The 16,747-nt window shown below is 39.5% G+C and overlaps 1 protein-coding gene across 3 annotated transcripts in view; it reads left to right on the top strand.

The window, feature by feature from the left end:
* Positions 1-16,747, top strand: part of cica (capicua transcriptional repressor a) — a 75,873-nt gene that overhangs the window by 29,350 nt on the left and 29,776 nt on the right. For all 3 annotated transcript variants that reach the window (XM_083982129.1, XM_083982128.1, XM_083982127.1), the window contains exons 5-8: positions 4,825-4,978; positions 11,393-11,492; positions 13,255-13,437; positions 14,950-15,076. In XM_083982129.1, the coding sequence (XP_083838255.1) occupies positions 4,825-4,978; positions 11,393-11,492; positions 13,255-13,437; positions 14,950-15,076 (564 nt within the window). The remainder of the gene's footprint in view (positions 1-4,824; positions 4,979-11,392; positions 11,493-13,254; positions 13,438-14,949; positions 15,077-16,747) is intronic.

The raw sequence follows: 16,747 nt of genomic DNA, 5'->3' as shown, positions 1-16,747 counted from the left end.
ACACACACACACACACACACACACACACATATACATAGAAAAATAAGAGACCACTTTCACAAATGTTTCTTAAAGGGATAGCTAGTTCAACATTTTGGCAAATTGGCCCATTGCCATAATCCCTATAGTCATAGCAGTAGGTTCGTTACCTTTAATTGTCGGTGCAAGCTATTCTTAGAACGGCGGAGCAGAGCCGTGAGCTGCTCAGAGCTACGCTACTGAGGCTCATTATGGGATTTCTTGGTTTCCCTCATCAAAATCATCAAATACACAATCCAACAACTCCACAACGCTCTGGTGGACAAGTTGTGAGCTGCACATTCACCACGCTATGAGATAATAACACAACGTTACCACACAGAGTTGTTTTAGAGGGAAATTCATCCAGAACGGCTGATTCGCGTTCCTCTCGGGGGCAGTTTTTCGGCAAGCAGTCTCTGTATTTACCTCTAAAACAACTCTGTGTGGTAACGTTGTGTTATTATCTCATAGCGTGGTGAATGTGCAGGTCACAACTTGTCCACCAGAGCGTTGTGGAGTTGTTGGATTGTGTATTTGATGAGTTTGAACCAAGAAATCCCATGAGCCTCCGTAGCGTAGCTCTGAGCAGCTCACGGCTCTGCTCCGCTGTTCTAAAAATAGCTTGCACCGACAATTAAAGGTAACGAACCTACTGCTATGACTATAGGGATTATGGGAATGGGCAAAATGTTGAACTATCCCTTTAAAAGCATCTCTACATGTATGACAGTCCTTCTTTTCTTTTCTTTATGGCCAACAGTGTATATATAATATATAATATAAGCTTCTATTATATGTAATGCTGGTGAGGAGAATCTGGAAGGACCGAGTACTTACTGAACAGCTACAATGAATATTAAATAGTAATAATAATAAATAATAAACCTTATTTATATTGCAGCTTTTTTAACATAGTTACAAAGTGTACAAAAAGTGTTACAAATATAATGAAAACAAAAGCGAAATCAGTGACAAACAAGCAACACAACTCATGAATAGTAAAACAAAAGTAAAATTCTGTGAACAATGATATTTAAAACCATAAATTACATTATAAAAGTGAGTTTTTAAGATTCACTCTGAGTACAAGTGCAGCATGATAAATCCTTGATAAATATAACAATTACTTGACTTTTTACATTTACAAGTATTTTATTGGTTTCTTCCTGTTGCAAAATACACTCAGTGTTCATGCTTCTTCCTGTGAAATGACTTTGTGTCCTTTTATATAGAAGAAGTGTGACCACATCACGACTCTTTACCCACAAGTCTGATTTTAATTTCACAGCTTGTGCACACACATTTAAACACACACACACACACACACACACACACACACACACACACACACACACACACACACACACACACACACACACACACACATACATACAAAAATAATAAGAGACCACTTTCACAAATGTTTCTTAAAAGCATCTCTACATGTATGACAGTCATTCTTCTCTTTTCTTTTCTTTTTTAAATACGAACACAAACACAACTCATTCTCCTTAATGAGACACTAATGAGGTCGTCACCTGAACCACATCTGGTTTTATAGGAAGATTATAATTAAAAACCACTGCTGGGATTAAACATCGACATTATTATCCCACAAAAACTGGTTTATAAACTCTTCCTGAGTTAAAATATTTGGTAACCCTTTAATTTACAGGCCGTAATTACGTGAAAATGCCAAGAAATAACAATTAATTGTGTAGTAATGTCTAGAAATAGCCCAGAAATAACAGTCAGTTTCAATAAAAGTTTCATAAAAGGCAAAAGATTACACAGGATTTTTTTGGGAAAGGCCAGAATTTTTCTCCACCAAATCCGTTATTTCTTGCAGATATTTCTCGACATTACTATGAAATTGATGGTTATTTCTAGGCTATTTCTAGACATTATGACACAATTACTTGTTATTTCTTGACATTATCACGTAATTAACTAATTAATTAATGTATGTTGTGTTGTTTAAGAATGAATATGAACATGTTTTCTTTACTTTATTATTATTCAAGGTCTGAAAACATTTGACCAGTTGTCATTTTCTGCCAATAAAAGCTCTAAATTACAATATTTTTATTTCAATTTTGGGAGAAATGCTGTCAGTAGTTTATAGAATAAAACAAAACTGCTCATTTCACTCAAACACATAACTATAAATACTAAAAACCAGAGAAACTGATCATTTTGGGAGTGGTCTGTATATATTTCTATCTATAAAGAGTTGTGTCTGAAAGTCGGAGTAGAGAACACTTTCCCTTTTAAGTGAATGAGAATGAATAAAAATAATCATGGCTGTCGTTTCTCTGCCAAAAAACGCTCCAGTACAAACGTTGGCCGGACCGAGCGAGTGTTTCCCAAAACAGTTTCGACTGAATTGCGATTCAGAGTCGGCGGCGGCGGAGGCACAGTTGGTGTTTACACCGATCCAGTTCCAGTAACACTGTTGATAACACTGTTTATTGACTCGAGTGCTAAATTTTATTCTGACTGGTGGGAACAAGACGGTGTAATCTCCAAACTGAATCTGAGGAAGGAGGGAGGGAGGGAGGGAGGGAGGGAGGGAGAGGGACGACGTGTTTTAGTCTCTGAGTCGTTGTTTCTTTTTTTTTTAGAAGCTGAATATTATTGGGAGTTATTTATGTCTTTAAAGGGATAGTATCATTTTTTTTAAAGTGGGGTTGTATGATCTACAAATAGCCCCTAAGTACTTTAATTGCAGTAGAAGACTCTCTGCACTCCTCCCGTTAGCAACGCCAGCCCATAATAGCCCTGCCCAGAGATTTACAACATACATTGTTGTGAACAGACCCAAAGAAACGGCCTATTTTCACGGCTTAAAAGAGGTTTTACCTGAAAAAAAATACACAGTTCCATTGTTCTCTATAATATAATTTTTTCCAGCCCTTCAAAGTGCAGGAAAAACACAGTTTTTATTTGGACCTAACCAACTGCTGATCGGCGGGCGCTAACCCTGGGCGGAGGGATACGTGAGTTGGTTAGGTCCAAATAAAAACTGTGTTTTTCCTGCACTTTGAAGGGCTGGAAAAAATTATATTATAGCGAACAATGGAACTGTGTTTTTTCTTCAGGTAAAACCTCTTTTAGGCCGTGAAAATAGGCCGTTTCTTTGGGTCCATTCACAACACTGTATGTTGTAAATCTCTGGGCAGGGCTATTATGGGCTGGCGTTGCTAACGGGAGGAGTGCAGAGAGTCTTCTACTGCAATTAAAGTACTTGGGGGCTATTTGTAGATCATACAACCCCACTTTAAAAAAATGATACTATCCCTTTAAAGAGCGAATGGAGACAGTAAATTATTGGTGTTTGTGAAATAACTGGAGGTTAATCGATGGATCAAATGATCAGTATGTTCAGAAAACAGAGGAGAGAAAATAATTGAATTAATTAATGTATTTATTTATTTATTATAGGCACACACTGTTGCCTATGAAGTTGGAATAATTTAGTTTTCAGACACATTCCTCTTTGAATGATGCAATGATCACATACTGAGTCCAACATAATAAACTTTATCTCTCAAGAATAAATCACATCCTCACAATCATTTCATGAGAAAAGGTAAAAAATATATTTTATTCCAACTTTATGGGCAACAGTGTTTATATAATATATAATATAAGCTTCTATTATATGTAATGCTGGTGAGGAGAATCTGGAAGGACAGAGTACTTACTGAACAGCAGCAATGAATATTAAATAATAATGATAATAATAAATAAAAAACTGTATTTATATTGCAGCTTTCTTGACATAGTTACAAAGTGTTTGAACAGACAATATAATGAAAACAAAAGAGAAAACAGCTCACAAAAACTCATGAATAGTAAAATAAAGGTAAAATTCTGTGACCAATGATATTTAAAACCATAAATTACATTATAAAAGTGAGTTTTTAAGACAAATGCAGTATAAAACCTCGATAAATATAAGAATTACTTGACTCTTTTCATTTTTAAAAACTATTTTATTGGTTTCTACCTGTTGCATAATTCACAGAGTAAAATAGAAAGCGCTCAGTGTTCATGCTTCTTCCTCTTAAATCACTTTGTGACCACATGTTTCAATTGAAAGTCTTAAAGGTTTTCACCAGAGGAGGAATGATGATAATAATAATAATTATAATGATAATTATGATTGGCTTTAATGTCAAACTGCTTCTGTAACGTGAAGTCACAGAAACCCCCCGAGGAGACACTTCCTGTACCAGTGAAGTGAAGTGCATTCACGTCGCCGCAGCAACACGTCCTGACATTATAGTATCTGTAATAATCAGAGCTGCTCATCATCACACCTCCCACTCTGACTCATCACCACCCGGCTGCACGGCCGCGTGCACACGTGCAAACCTCCACTCACTCGTCACTAACAGACTTTTCTGTCTTTTCTTTTCTTTTCTTTTCTTTTCTTTTCTATATGCAACCTTTTATAGGTTGGCATACTCTTTCTTAACTGTTTCCTGTTCTTGTTTAATTATTCTAACATTTTATCCGTACTGCAAGCGCATTTTACTTACTTATTTATAAAATCATTTGTATTGTACCTTTGTGAATCCGTGCTTTTACTGTTTTGGTGGGTGCACTGCTGTTGACTATGGGCTATTTTTGATTGATTGTGGGTCATGTGACCTCAGAGGGAGGGGGGTTTGCATGGGTTTTTCTGTTTTTGTTCTTTTTCTGTGATGTTTTATCTGTAAAGCACTTTGTGTATTTGCTTGAAAAGTGCTATATAAATAAAATTATTATTATTATTTTTTTTCTTTCTTTGTCCAGAGCCTCGGTGCGGCGTGGCCCTGGTGAGTGAGGGGCGGTCCGGACCTCCAGACCTGGAGAGGGGCTCGCCGTCCTGCCCTCCCCCGACCAACGACAATCCTCCTGCAGACAGGGGCGGGGCCGACAGCGAGACGGAGAGCGACACTGACGACCCGTAAGAACAGTGTTTATATGTTTATACCATATACAGTATATACCATATTACAGTGGTTCTCAACTGGTGGGTCGGGACCCAAAAGTGGGTCGCGGACCCGTTCTGGATGGGTCACGGACAGCTGGTCAAAAAAGTAAATAATATTTAATGCACATCTGATGTTGGACATGTCTTTCATTTTGAAAAATAACTTATTTTGAAAGGCACATGAGACACGTGAACACATGCAGTTGTAATGCTCCTCCTCAGTTTCTTATTATTTGCTCCATTTGCTCTGAATGCAAAGATATCAGTTTCTTATTAATGTGGCCTGAATGCAGTGAATCTTGTTTTGTTTTGTGGGTCTTTATTTTGTGCAATTTGATATTTATTCACTTTAGTGAACATGCTCTGAATGCAGAGATGCATTAGAAGTCAAATATATCATTTTGTTGGTCTCCATTTTGTGCATTTTTTTTATTCACTTCCGTACATGCAGTTGTCATGCTCCTCCTCAGTTTCATTCATGTGCTCTGAAATGCACTTTGCTCAATAAAGAGCTAAATGAGTTTTTAAAGGCTTTAAAAAAAAAATCTTGGTTTGAATTCTATAAAAGTGGGTCGTGACTTGATGACCATGGGAAGATGTGGAGCCCAGAGTGAGACTAGTTGAGAACCCCTGCCATATTATACACTGATGATCTTATATTTTTATATTTATCTCATTTTTACAAGTTTTTTTCTTTTCTTTTCTTTTCCTTTTTCCACTTGAGCATTTATTGTGAAAAAAGGTGGAAAAGGTGGTAAAATCAGAGTCAGAGTCAGTTTATTTGCCATTTGTGGAAGGGGACCACATTGGAAAAGGATTTGCAAGAGCTCAAACAGGAACACTTAGGACAATAAGACAATAGACAACAGTTTTGTTAATAAGACAATCAATAAACAGATACAATAGATGGAATAAAAAAAGGACAATTTGCCCCCATGGATAGGCTGACGGACAGTCACCAAGAAAAAAGTACAGTACATATAAAAGATGCATACCATGTAAAGTGCAAGTGCAAAATGTAGTTTAAGGCGTCTGTACAACACAAAGATCATATTATCACAACAAAAAGCACCTTTATCTTCTATCTAAGGAGTCAAATATGTTCTATGTGCACACAATTATTAATATATCAATATATTTCATTCTTCAGCAGTTAAGACTCTTTGTGAAGTGTTTTTTCTGATTGATTGTTTCTGCAAAGTTAATTTATTCCTTATAGAAGATTTTAATTAATTCAGAGCAGAACAGAGCAGGGAGTCGATCAGCTGTGGCTGCAGACGACAAGAAGAGAATAAAAATAAAAAGAAACACAAATAAATAACAGATTGAATTGAGATCAATGTGTAGACAAAATGTTGTATTACACATTGATTTGTATCAGAAAATATTTTGTTAATCCCCACGGGAAATTGTTAAATTACAGTGCCCCAGACAAACATATACTAATAGAATAATGATAATAATAAAATATGAATTAAAAATACCTCTTTATAGCAATAAACAATCTATATAGTTAATATTTACATGCATTTTACAGTGAATCTATACAGAGTCAGTGCAGTTTAATCTATTTTTATTGAAAGTCACTGCAGTTTAGATTAGATTAGATTCTACTTTATTTCATCCCCGAGGGGAAATTTGTTCGTGACAGCAGCATTTAACAAAAGGAAATAAAACATATTATAACTCTCCGTCCTGTTTGGAAACTTAAAGCAGAAGTAAGTGGTCCGGTCGTTTTCGCTAATGCTGCGTTCCAGGCAGGCTTTTGAAACCGTAAATTACAGCTTCAAGTCACGACTTACGACTTTGTAGCGTTCCAGGCAACCCACTCGTGTTTTTCCGACCTGTTTTACCGGTGAAAGTCACTATAACGGCCACTCGTAACTTCTGACCCGTGAACTCGTACCAGATCGAACTGGTACCACTTCACGGTCGGAAAAATACGAGTTTCCTTGAACGCACCATAACAGTCCTCGTCGCTACGTCACCACATTCACGGCGTCCCTTGGCTGCACACACAGCCCTGCATGCCGTTCTCTCTCCTCATTGGATAAAAACTGTAGGATACGATAAATGTTTTCTCTTCGGCTCAGAGCAGAGTAGAGGGACTGACAGACCCGTGTTTCAGACCAAACACTCTATGTAAGTGATTGCTGTCGGAAGATATAACTATTTAAGACTTATATTAACACAAATATATCACTCACTTCTGCTTTAACTTTCTGTAAATCTGTAATTTAAAAAAAAGAAGCATCAAAACAAAACAAACCAAAACAAAAAAAAACGTCTCGTTTGAACTTTCGACTCAACTCGTTTTGTGTCTTTAAAAAAAAAAAACCTCACAGCTTCTTTGATAAACGCTGAGTTAAAAAAAAACAGAAAAAGCTTGCTGCATTTGTGTTTGTTTCCTTCCTGTGACTTCGTGTATGAGTCAGTAGAAACGAGAGAGAAAGAGAGAGAGAAAGAGAGAAAGAGAGAGAGAGAGAGAGAGAGAGAGAGAGCAGCAGACACATTAAAGGGACAGTTTTGTTTCAGTTGTTAAAAAATCACGACTTTTAGAATAAAATTTAAAAAAAGTAATAAGAACCGGTCAGGGCCACAACACTGATAAAGATCCTGCAGAAAGAAACAACAACAAACTTCTTTTCTATCAGTGTGTGTGTGTGTGTGTGTGTGTGTGTGTGTGTGTGTGTGTCTGTACAGTCTGTGCTTGCTCATTCCACTCTCTCAGTCTCAGTGTGTGTGTGTGTGTGTGTGTGTGTGTGTGTGTGTGTGTGTGTGTGTGTGTGTGTGTGTGTGTGTGTGTGTGTGTGTGTGTGTGTGTGTGTCTCTGCTCTTTCACAGTGACTCAGACGGCTGCGTGGCTGTCTGGTCTGGCTTGTAGTGTGGTTTTCAATGTTTCAGGGTCACTGTGCTCACAAAGGGGGCCACTGCCGCCGCCGCCGCCGCCATCGCTCAGAGAGACAGAGAGAAACAGAGAGAGAGAGATGCTTCAGTTCTCTCTCTCTCTCTCTCTCTCTCTGTGTTGCAGTGGTTCACACCTGTTTTCTGTCGGCGTCTCAGTGGACAAGAATAACAACGACGTTTTCTTTCTCTCTGTTCCCACCTGCCTGCAAACACACACAAACACACGCATAGATAGATAGATAGATAGATAGATAGATAGATAGATAGATAGATAGATAGATAGATAGATAGATAGATAGATAGATAGATAGATAGATGATAGATAGATAGATAGATAGATAGATAGATAGATAGATAGATAGATAGATAGATAGATAGATAGATAGATAGATAGATAGATAGATAGATAGATAGATTGCCTGATTAAGTCGACACATGAATCTATACATGTAGTTTCTTAAAGGGATAGGGATTTTTGGCAAATTGGCCCATTGCCATAATCCCTATAGTCATAGCAGTAGGTTCGTTACCTTTAATTGTCGGTGCAAGCTATTTTTAGAACGGCGGAGCAGAGCCGCGAGCTGCTCAGAGCTACGCTACAGAGGAGGCTCATTATGGGATTTCTTGGTTTCCCTCATCAAACTCATCAAATACACAATCCAACAACTCCACAACGCTCTGGTGGACAAGTTGTGACCTGCACATTCACCACACTATGAGATAATAACACAACGTTACCACACAGAGTTGTTTTAGAGGGAAATACAGAGACTGTTGATGAAAAACTGTCCCTGAAGGCAACGCGCATCAGTGGTTTTGCATGAATTTCCCTCTAAAACAACTCTGTGTGGTAACGTTGTGTTATTATCTCATAGCGTGGTGAATGTGCAGGTCACAACTTGTCCACCAGAGCGTTGTGGAGTTGTTGGATTGTGTATTTGATGAGTTTGATGAGGGAAACCAAGAAATCCCATAATGAGCCTCCGTAGCGTAGCTCTGAGCAGCTCACGGCTCTGCTCCGCCGTTCTAAAAATAGCTTGCACCGACAATTAAAGGTAACGAACCTACTGCTATGACTATAGGGGTTATGGCAATGGGCCAATTTACCAAAATATTCAACTATCCCTTTAAAAGAGCAGCAAGAGTGGACACATTAAATTTCCTTGCGAGCATATTGGCCTGTGAATAGAGTTTATCATCATCACGTAGGTCTTCTCTGGTTATGTGGCCCAGATATTTAACTTTTTTCACAACACCAAGTGCTTGACCAGCTAAGAAAAAGGAGGGAAATTGTGAGTTCCTAATTATCCTCCTTTGTTTTTACAATCATAATGACACTTTTTTTTTTTTAGAAAAGAAAAGTCTGATATAATAAACATGTTTTAAATTATCCACCCACGACTATAACCTCCTGCTCCTCTTAGTATCTTATCTGCTGCACACACACGAACTGTAAACGTCTGTAAAACATGCACACAGATTATAACACACAAACTCGCACATGTCTCAGGTTGGCTTTTCTCTATATATGTGTGTGTGTTTGATGTATATAATACTGTATAAAATATGAAATCTTTAGCAGAACTAGTCTGTAAAGGAAAATGTTGGTTGACACTGAGGTCAGTCTCTCCAGCAGCAGCAGAGAGGTTCAGACTGTGTGTGTGTGTGTGTGTGTGTCTGCAGCAGCCTCACACTCTGAAAAGGAGTTTTTTTTTTGTCACGGTTTCTCAGAGGAGAGAGAGCAGAGAGCACGACTCAGGAGGAAGATAGAAGATAGAGAGGTAAAGAGAGAGAAAGAAAGAAAGAAAGAAAGAAAGAAAGAAAGAAAGAAAGAAAGAAAGAAAGAAAGAAAGAACATAAAGATATAAACATCTAAACACAGAAGGAGAAAAGAGTCTGAGAGGATCAAAGAGAAACAGAGGGAATAGAAAAGAGACGACAGGAAGTGGAAAAACATCACAAAGGTCAAATAATGTAAATACACAACTTTTTATTTATAGTTCATAGGTTTTCATATTTGTTATATTTTATAAGAGAAAGAGAGAGAGAGATCGATCACCTGTTGATCCAACACCTGTCTCTCCTCTTTTTCTCCACTTGTTCCTTCAGGTTTTTTGTGCAGATAGCCTAGTTAGTTAGTTAGTTTCAGTTTATTTCAGACATGTTAAAATAAATAAGAAATAATACAGTAATGCACATCCATAACAAATAAATACTTTACAAAGACAACACAAAAATATTTTTAAAAAATGAAAATAATTTGATTTTTCATATCCGAAAAGAAATGGGAAGAGGTAAAACTTATTTACTCCCACCCCCATTCATAAATTAACTATCTAGCTTCCTTGTCATTATAATTTATACAAGGAAGCTTGAGGGTTAACAAGTTCACAATGTGATGCAAGTAGTGAAAAAAATAATAGAAGTTTTGTTTTCAGTGATTAATTAATTAAAAAACTTTATTTATAGTTTTATTATTTAACAAATGTACATTTTACACCCAAATCGTGCTGTTATGTAAATGCATCGTGGCCCCACTTGCAGTTCCTTCACTGACCAGCAGGGTCAGAGGGAGATACAGGTGTTACAGTAAAGGAGAGATGGGAGGAGCTCAGGTGAATCCAAGGGACTGAACGACTCAAAACCACAACACGTAAACTTTAACCCACGTTAACCCTGATTTATTTATATTTTATTATTCATCATCGTCTCCTTTTGTTTCCTCACCACTCAAAAACTGTTGCGTTATTTTATTTTTCCTCAAAAAACAACTTTATTCAACTTTAAACAAAGAGTGAAGTGAAGAAAAACAGAGAACGCAGCAGATATGTTCGTTTTTATAATTATTTAATGCAAAATATTCTCAGTAATTTTCAGACTACACAGCAGATATGTTAATGTGAAACCGATTTGCATAAATATAAGCAAATTTAAAGAAGTATGAGATTAAAGAATAATCCGCACAGAAATCATTTTCATTCTATTAATTGTACAAAATATTAAACATAAATGCCACATATGATCTATCCTCTCCCCTTCGTCGCTGTGACTTAAGAATTTGTTCACAATAACGGATTTTGTATAATAGAGGAAAATACTGATTATAATAAATTACTTTTTATATCCATAAGGTCAACAGTAAACTTCACTGTGAATATGATGGAATAGAAATATCAGGAAATGCAAAAACCACTTGTTTTGAGGCTATTTATTCATAATTCACGTGCGACTCTGAGGTGGTGATTCCAGTTTTTATTTTAGTTTTCTGTGTCTGTGAATAAAAGATAAAGAAAGAATAAAAAGAAGAAAATCACAGTTAACGAGCTGGATTTAGTTTTTGTTTGTACAGTCTGTTCTGGATCTAGATCCTCATCTGATCCTCCACAGAGGGAATTCCCTTCTTTCCCTGTCTCATTGATCCTCAGTTTCACTTTTCCTCTCTCTTCTCTCTTCTGTCTCTCCCTCTCTGTGTGAATGCAGCTTCTCCCCGGGCGTGGCCAACGACCCGGCGCCCTCTACAGGCCCCATGAAGAGACGCACGCAGTCCCTGAGCGCCCTGCCCAAGGACGGAGACAGGAAGGTGAGTGAGTCCACCTGGCGGACGGAGCTTCAACTAAAAACACACAATCCTTTTCTTTGTTCGCTTTGAAAAAGTTTTTGAACACGACATCGTTTCAAGAAATATCTGCGTACACACGGATTCGCTGAAAAGGACTCTAAACGCTGTAGTACGTCCACCAGGCCTGTGTGTGGCGCTGTAACGCTGCTACACATCAACACCAGAAACAGAGAAGAAGACAGAAAGCTTCTCTGCTGGATTCAAACTCCAAACATAAAGCCAGGAACACACCGCCACGACGCGCCCAGACGCCGACGGCTTTGGCCGACGAGTCTGTCGCCTCTCGTCGGGAGAAAGGAAAAAGTGAAACACACTGCCCCGACTGCCGACCAGAGCGACTGAGTGGCGAGGACTCCCCCATAGAAATACAGACCAATACAGACAAGGGGCAGCTCTGCTCACTTTTCATTCAAACAAACTAATTCCACTGCCACAGTTGTTAAATTTCATCAATGAGACCAACATTAATCTCCCAAAAAGAATTTAACCAGCCACGTTTAACAGCGCTAAAGCCTAAACAGTTTTTAGCAGCTTACTGCTGTGGCTCGTTTGCCGCGAAATGGCGATAGCCGATGCTAATTTCTGTTAGCCCGTCTATGGTGTTTTACATTATACATTAGCATTAAGCTAGCGGACTTTATATGCTTAGTTGTGACACTAGCTGTGTGTGTTTTGAACGTTGTTTCAAACTATGTGGGTTTGATTTTCTTTGATGCTTAAATTGCTGCTTAATATATTGCTTTACTCCTCTTTTTATTTTGTATACCATTTTTACTGTAGGACAGGCTAGGACAGTTTGTTTACTGTGGTCACTACCGTCCCTCCCACACACCGCGCTGATTCGCTTAGGGCACCGCCAATCAGAATCGCCATAGCTAGCACACAGCCAATCAGAGTACCCGACGAGTCTACTCTCCCGACGGCCGACGAGTCCTGACTGAAGCCCCAGCCACACTATCTCCGACCAATTCGCGGAGCGTCGTGTCGCTCCCATTGAGAAAACATTGGGTGGCGCCGTCGGGAGTCGGCGTTGCCGCGCAAAGCATGCTGGGATACCTGACGACGCGACCCAATGATTGCTGTCCGAAGATATAACTATTTAAGACTTATATTAACACAAAAACATCGCTTACTTCTGCTTTAAAACGATTTTTTTGGGGGGGAAATATCGTTTTCGCCCCCCAAAATGCCATTTCCATTTTACACGGAAACGATCTGAACAGAAAACGCAAAAGTGGCGTTGCAGTCTCACTTACTATTCCGCGTTTAGACAAGCGTTTTTTGGGGGGGAATGTTTATGGAATCCAATGTTATATGGACGCCAGACAGCTAGGTGGCAGTGTGAAACACATCACAAAGTCCACGCGCCTAAATGCGCAGTTCGGAGCCGATCGGGGCCAATCAGAGCAGGACTTTTTTTCATTTTTACCCTTTAGATGGGAACGCGACGGTGGAGCGTTTTTAAGATTTCCACTCTGGAGAGCGATATCACTTTTTTGCATTTTTAAGCCCCCAAAATGCTGTCGCTGTCTAAACGAAAGGCACATCTGATAAAATATTTTGTCATTTTCACCTGTGAGCTTCAAACAATAAAAACCTTATGCCGATTCACTGAAACCAGTATCTGTGTGTGAACGCCTGTCAACGCTGACCTCAGATTAGTCAGAGGATGGATGTTTTCAGCTGATCATCTCCCGTGTGTCTCTCTCTTCCGACCGACCAGAGGGAGAAGGACCACATCCGCCGTCCCATGAACGCCTTCATGATCTTCAGCAAGCGGCACCGGGCCCTGGTGCACCAGCGACATCCCAACCAGGACAACCGGACCGTCAGCAAGATCCTGGGGGAGTGGTGGTACGCGCTGGGCCCCAACGAGAAGCAGCAGTACCACGACCTCGCCTTCCAGGTACAGTACTACTACACACTAACAGTTAACCACCTGTATTTAAAGGGATAGTTCACCCAAAATTCTAATTGCACTCATGATCTCCTCCCCCTCATGTGGACTAAGGGCTGGGAGAAGTTTCAGAGTCCTCCGTGGCTTCTCTGAGTTACAGGGGGTCTCGGCGTAGCAGTGCATGTCCATATGACGGTTGCAAATGGACACCAGCGGTCTTCGTAACAAAAAGACACACCAGAAAACATCCAAACACCTCCATGCTGCTCGTATGTAATGTCCGTCTTGTATTGAAGCCCCAAAATGCGAAATTGTCCCCAAAAAAATTAAATAAGTCTATATTTCAAGCTTGTTTGTAGCGGAAGCTCCTCTTCCTGGTCCGTCCAAATCGCGCGAGATTTGGCTGTAACTCTGAAACTTCTCCCAGCCCTTAGTCGACATGAGGGTGAGTGGATAATGAGTGAAATTTGAATTTTGGGTGAACTATCCCTTTAATGCCATGGTTAATTCATTGTAAATTATTTTCCTAAATGTCGTAACTCTTAAAAAAAAAAGATGCCGTAACCATGTCGGCAGATGAGTGCAACTCACAACGCACCTCCTTTTGCTTCCTCCCATCTGTGTTGGGTAAAATTTGTGCTTGTGCTTCCAGCAGTATTATGGGATGTCTACGGAAGAGCATTAGGGCCAACAATAGAGATTTGTTTTAAGATTCTGAGATAAAATGTCAGAATTTCTGAGTTTTTATCTTTATCTTTATCATAAAAAGTCAGAATTTCTGAGTTTTTATCTCAGAATCTTAAAAAAACAAATCTCTGTTTTTGGCCCATATGCTCTTCCGTAGATGTCCGTTTCATTTATTACTAACGCTGCATGAGAGATGCTCCCAGTTTATTTGTGTCATTATAAATCAAACGTAAAATAAACCAACAAAAATAAAAGATATATCTTTTTGATCACATCTACTGTAAAATGAGATTAAACTTCATTTGTCATTTGGTATAAATGAAAAGTAATGACTTAAATATTTCAAACATTTCCCCTGGGGGATCAATAATTGGTCATATGTTGATAGATACTTTAATTATTTTGTATATATATTTGGTAATGTAATTATATTTTGACTGTATTTGACATATTTTATGCAATTATAGTGTTGAATTAATGAATTAATGCATAATAATCGTGATACTGTGATTATTTCTGTGATAATAATCGTACCTAATGACATCACTACTACACACCTGCTGGAAACTTCCTGTCATTTCTACAGTTTGTTATCAGATCATCAGGATCTATAAAACCAGACAGAAGTTACCTCTCCATTATCGCTCCAGGTCGTGACTTGTTCTTCCCATCGTTTTGCAGCAGATCTGTTGTTGTTTCACAGGATTTAACCGACTTTAAGCAGCAGCAGCAGCAGCAGCAGCAGCAGCAGCAGCGTCCGGAGAATAAAGAGATTAAAGTAGAAGAAGTTGTGTTAGTTAGTTTTAATGAGCTGTAAACTCTCTCCTCTGACAGGTGAAGGAGGCCCACTTCAGAGCACATCCAGACTGGAAGTGGTGCAACAAGGACCGCAGGAAGTCTCTGTCCGAGGGCCGCGGGACCCCCAAGGAGGCGCGGGAGAGGAGCATGTCGGAGAGCATCGGTGCGTCACATGATGATCAACGTTGATTAGCAAATTAACAATCACAAATAAATCAGGACCTGTCATGCAAATACAGTGACATGCAGAAGTTTGGGCTTTGAAATGATCTCCAAAAGGCATAAAGTTACAGATGAGACATTCCCTTTACATTTTAAACAATATCATTTTGTTTTTATTTTCATCTTTTACATTTTCAAAATGGAAAAGGGCCCCCAGCAAATAGTTATGTGATAGTTTCCCCCTTTGGAAACTCTGAAACTGTAGAAAACTAAAATAATACACTGATATTGATTAAAGGGATAGTTCAACATTTTGGTAAATTGGCCCATTGCCATAATCCCTAGTTTTAGGAGTAGGTTCGTTGCCTTTAATTGTCGGTGCAAGCTATTTTTAGGGAAATACAGAGACTGCTTGATGAAAAACTGTCCCTGAAGGCAACGCGCATCAGCGGTTTTGCATGTATTTCCCTCTAAAACAACTCTGTCTGGTAACGTTGTGTTATTATCTCATAGCGTGGTGAATGTGCAGGTCACAACTTGTCCACCAGAGCGTTGTGGAGTTGTTGGATTGTGTATTTGATGAGTTTGATGAGGGAAACCAAGAAATCCCATAATGAGCCTCCGTAGCGTAGCTCTGAGCAGCTCACGGCTCTGCTCCGCCGTTCTAAAAACAGCTTGCAACGACAATTAAAGGTAACGAACCTACTGCTATGACTATAGGGATTATGGCAATGGGCCAATTTGCCAAAAATGTTGAACTATCCTTTTAAAATATTGCAAAAGAGTGTTTTAATGTTTAACTTTATGTCTTTTGGAGATAATTTCATCCTCCACTTGATGAACTGTTCACATGAACAGAAAGATTTGGACCCAAACTTTTGCATTGTGTCACTGTGTTACTCGTTTTGCAACAAGTGTCACAGTACAAATTCTGGAGCGATTAATTAACTCATTGAGTGCCGCGCTCCTTTCCAAAGTTTTAGTCAAGTGTACCGGCAATTTAGACCATTTTTGACTTTTTATGTAGAGCCACAGTGTATTCTATATTATTGCCACCAACACATACTGTGGCTCAATTGAAAGGTTTACCTTAATGCTTCAAGTGGCCACAAACCGTTTGTTTCTACGTGCCTCTGTTCCTGAGAAAAGTCAAGCTAAACATGGCTGGGTTTCACCAAAATCCCTCCTTTTTTTCTAGAAAAGGAGATAGAGCGTCTTTTATGAAAGGTGCGCTGTTTGTGTCTGTCGCTCTTCTGACACTCGCATTTCTGGATCAAAGGGCTCGTATAAGATAAATATATACAACAGTTGTTGTTCTATTCACAAAACCACCATCGGGGGCGGGGGGGGCGCCACTAAACAACAATAACACAGACGCACCGTGCCGTGTCACAGCTTCTCCCCGCGGAGCGTGAGGGTCTGTCGGCCACCGCGGCTCGGGAAGACCGGTCCCGCCGGTGGTCGCGGTCCTTCTGTGGTACGGGTCGGTGATGCCGGTCTGCTTTGGTCCAGAGACCATCAGATTTTACCGCGGGAGGACTTTGGGGAGGACACGGTGTTGCTCCAGATGAAGACCGGGCGGACTGTCGGCTGAGAGCTTCCTGGTTCAGCTCCGAGCAGCTCCAGCAGCTGGAGCAGCAGCGCGGGTGAGAGCAGAGCAGCTGCGCTGCAT

Source organism: Trachurus trachurus (genome assembly GCF_905171665.1).
Source record: "Trachurus trachurus genome assembly, chromosome: 11".
In the NCBI taxonomy this organism is placed as follows: Eukaryota; Metazoa; Chordata; class Actinopteri; order Carangiformes; family Carangidae; genus Trachurus; species Trachurus trachurus.
This window is presented reverse-complemented; position numbering and strand designations above follow the sequence as displayed.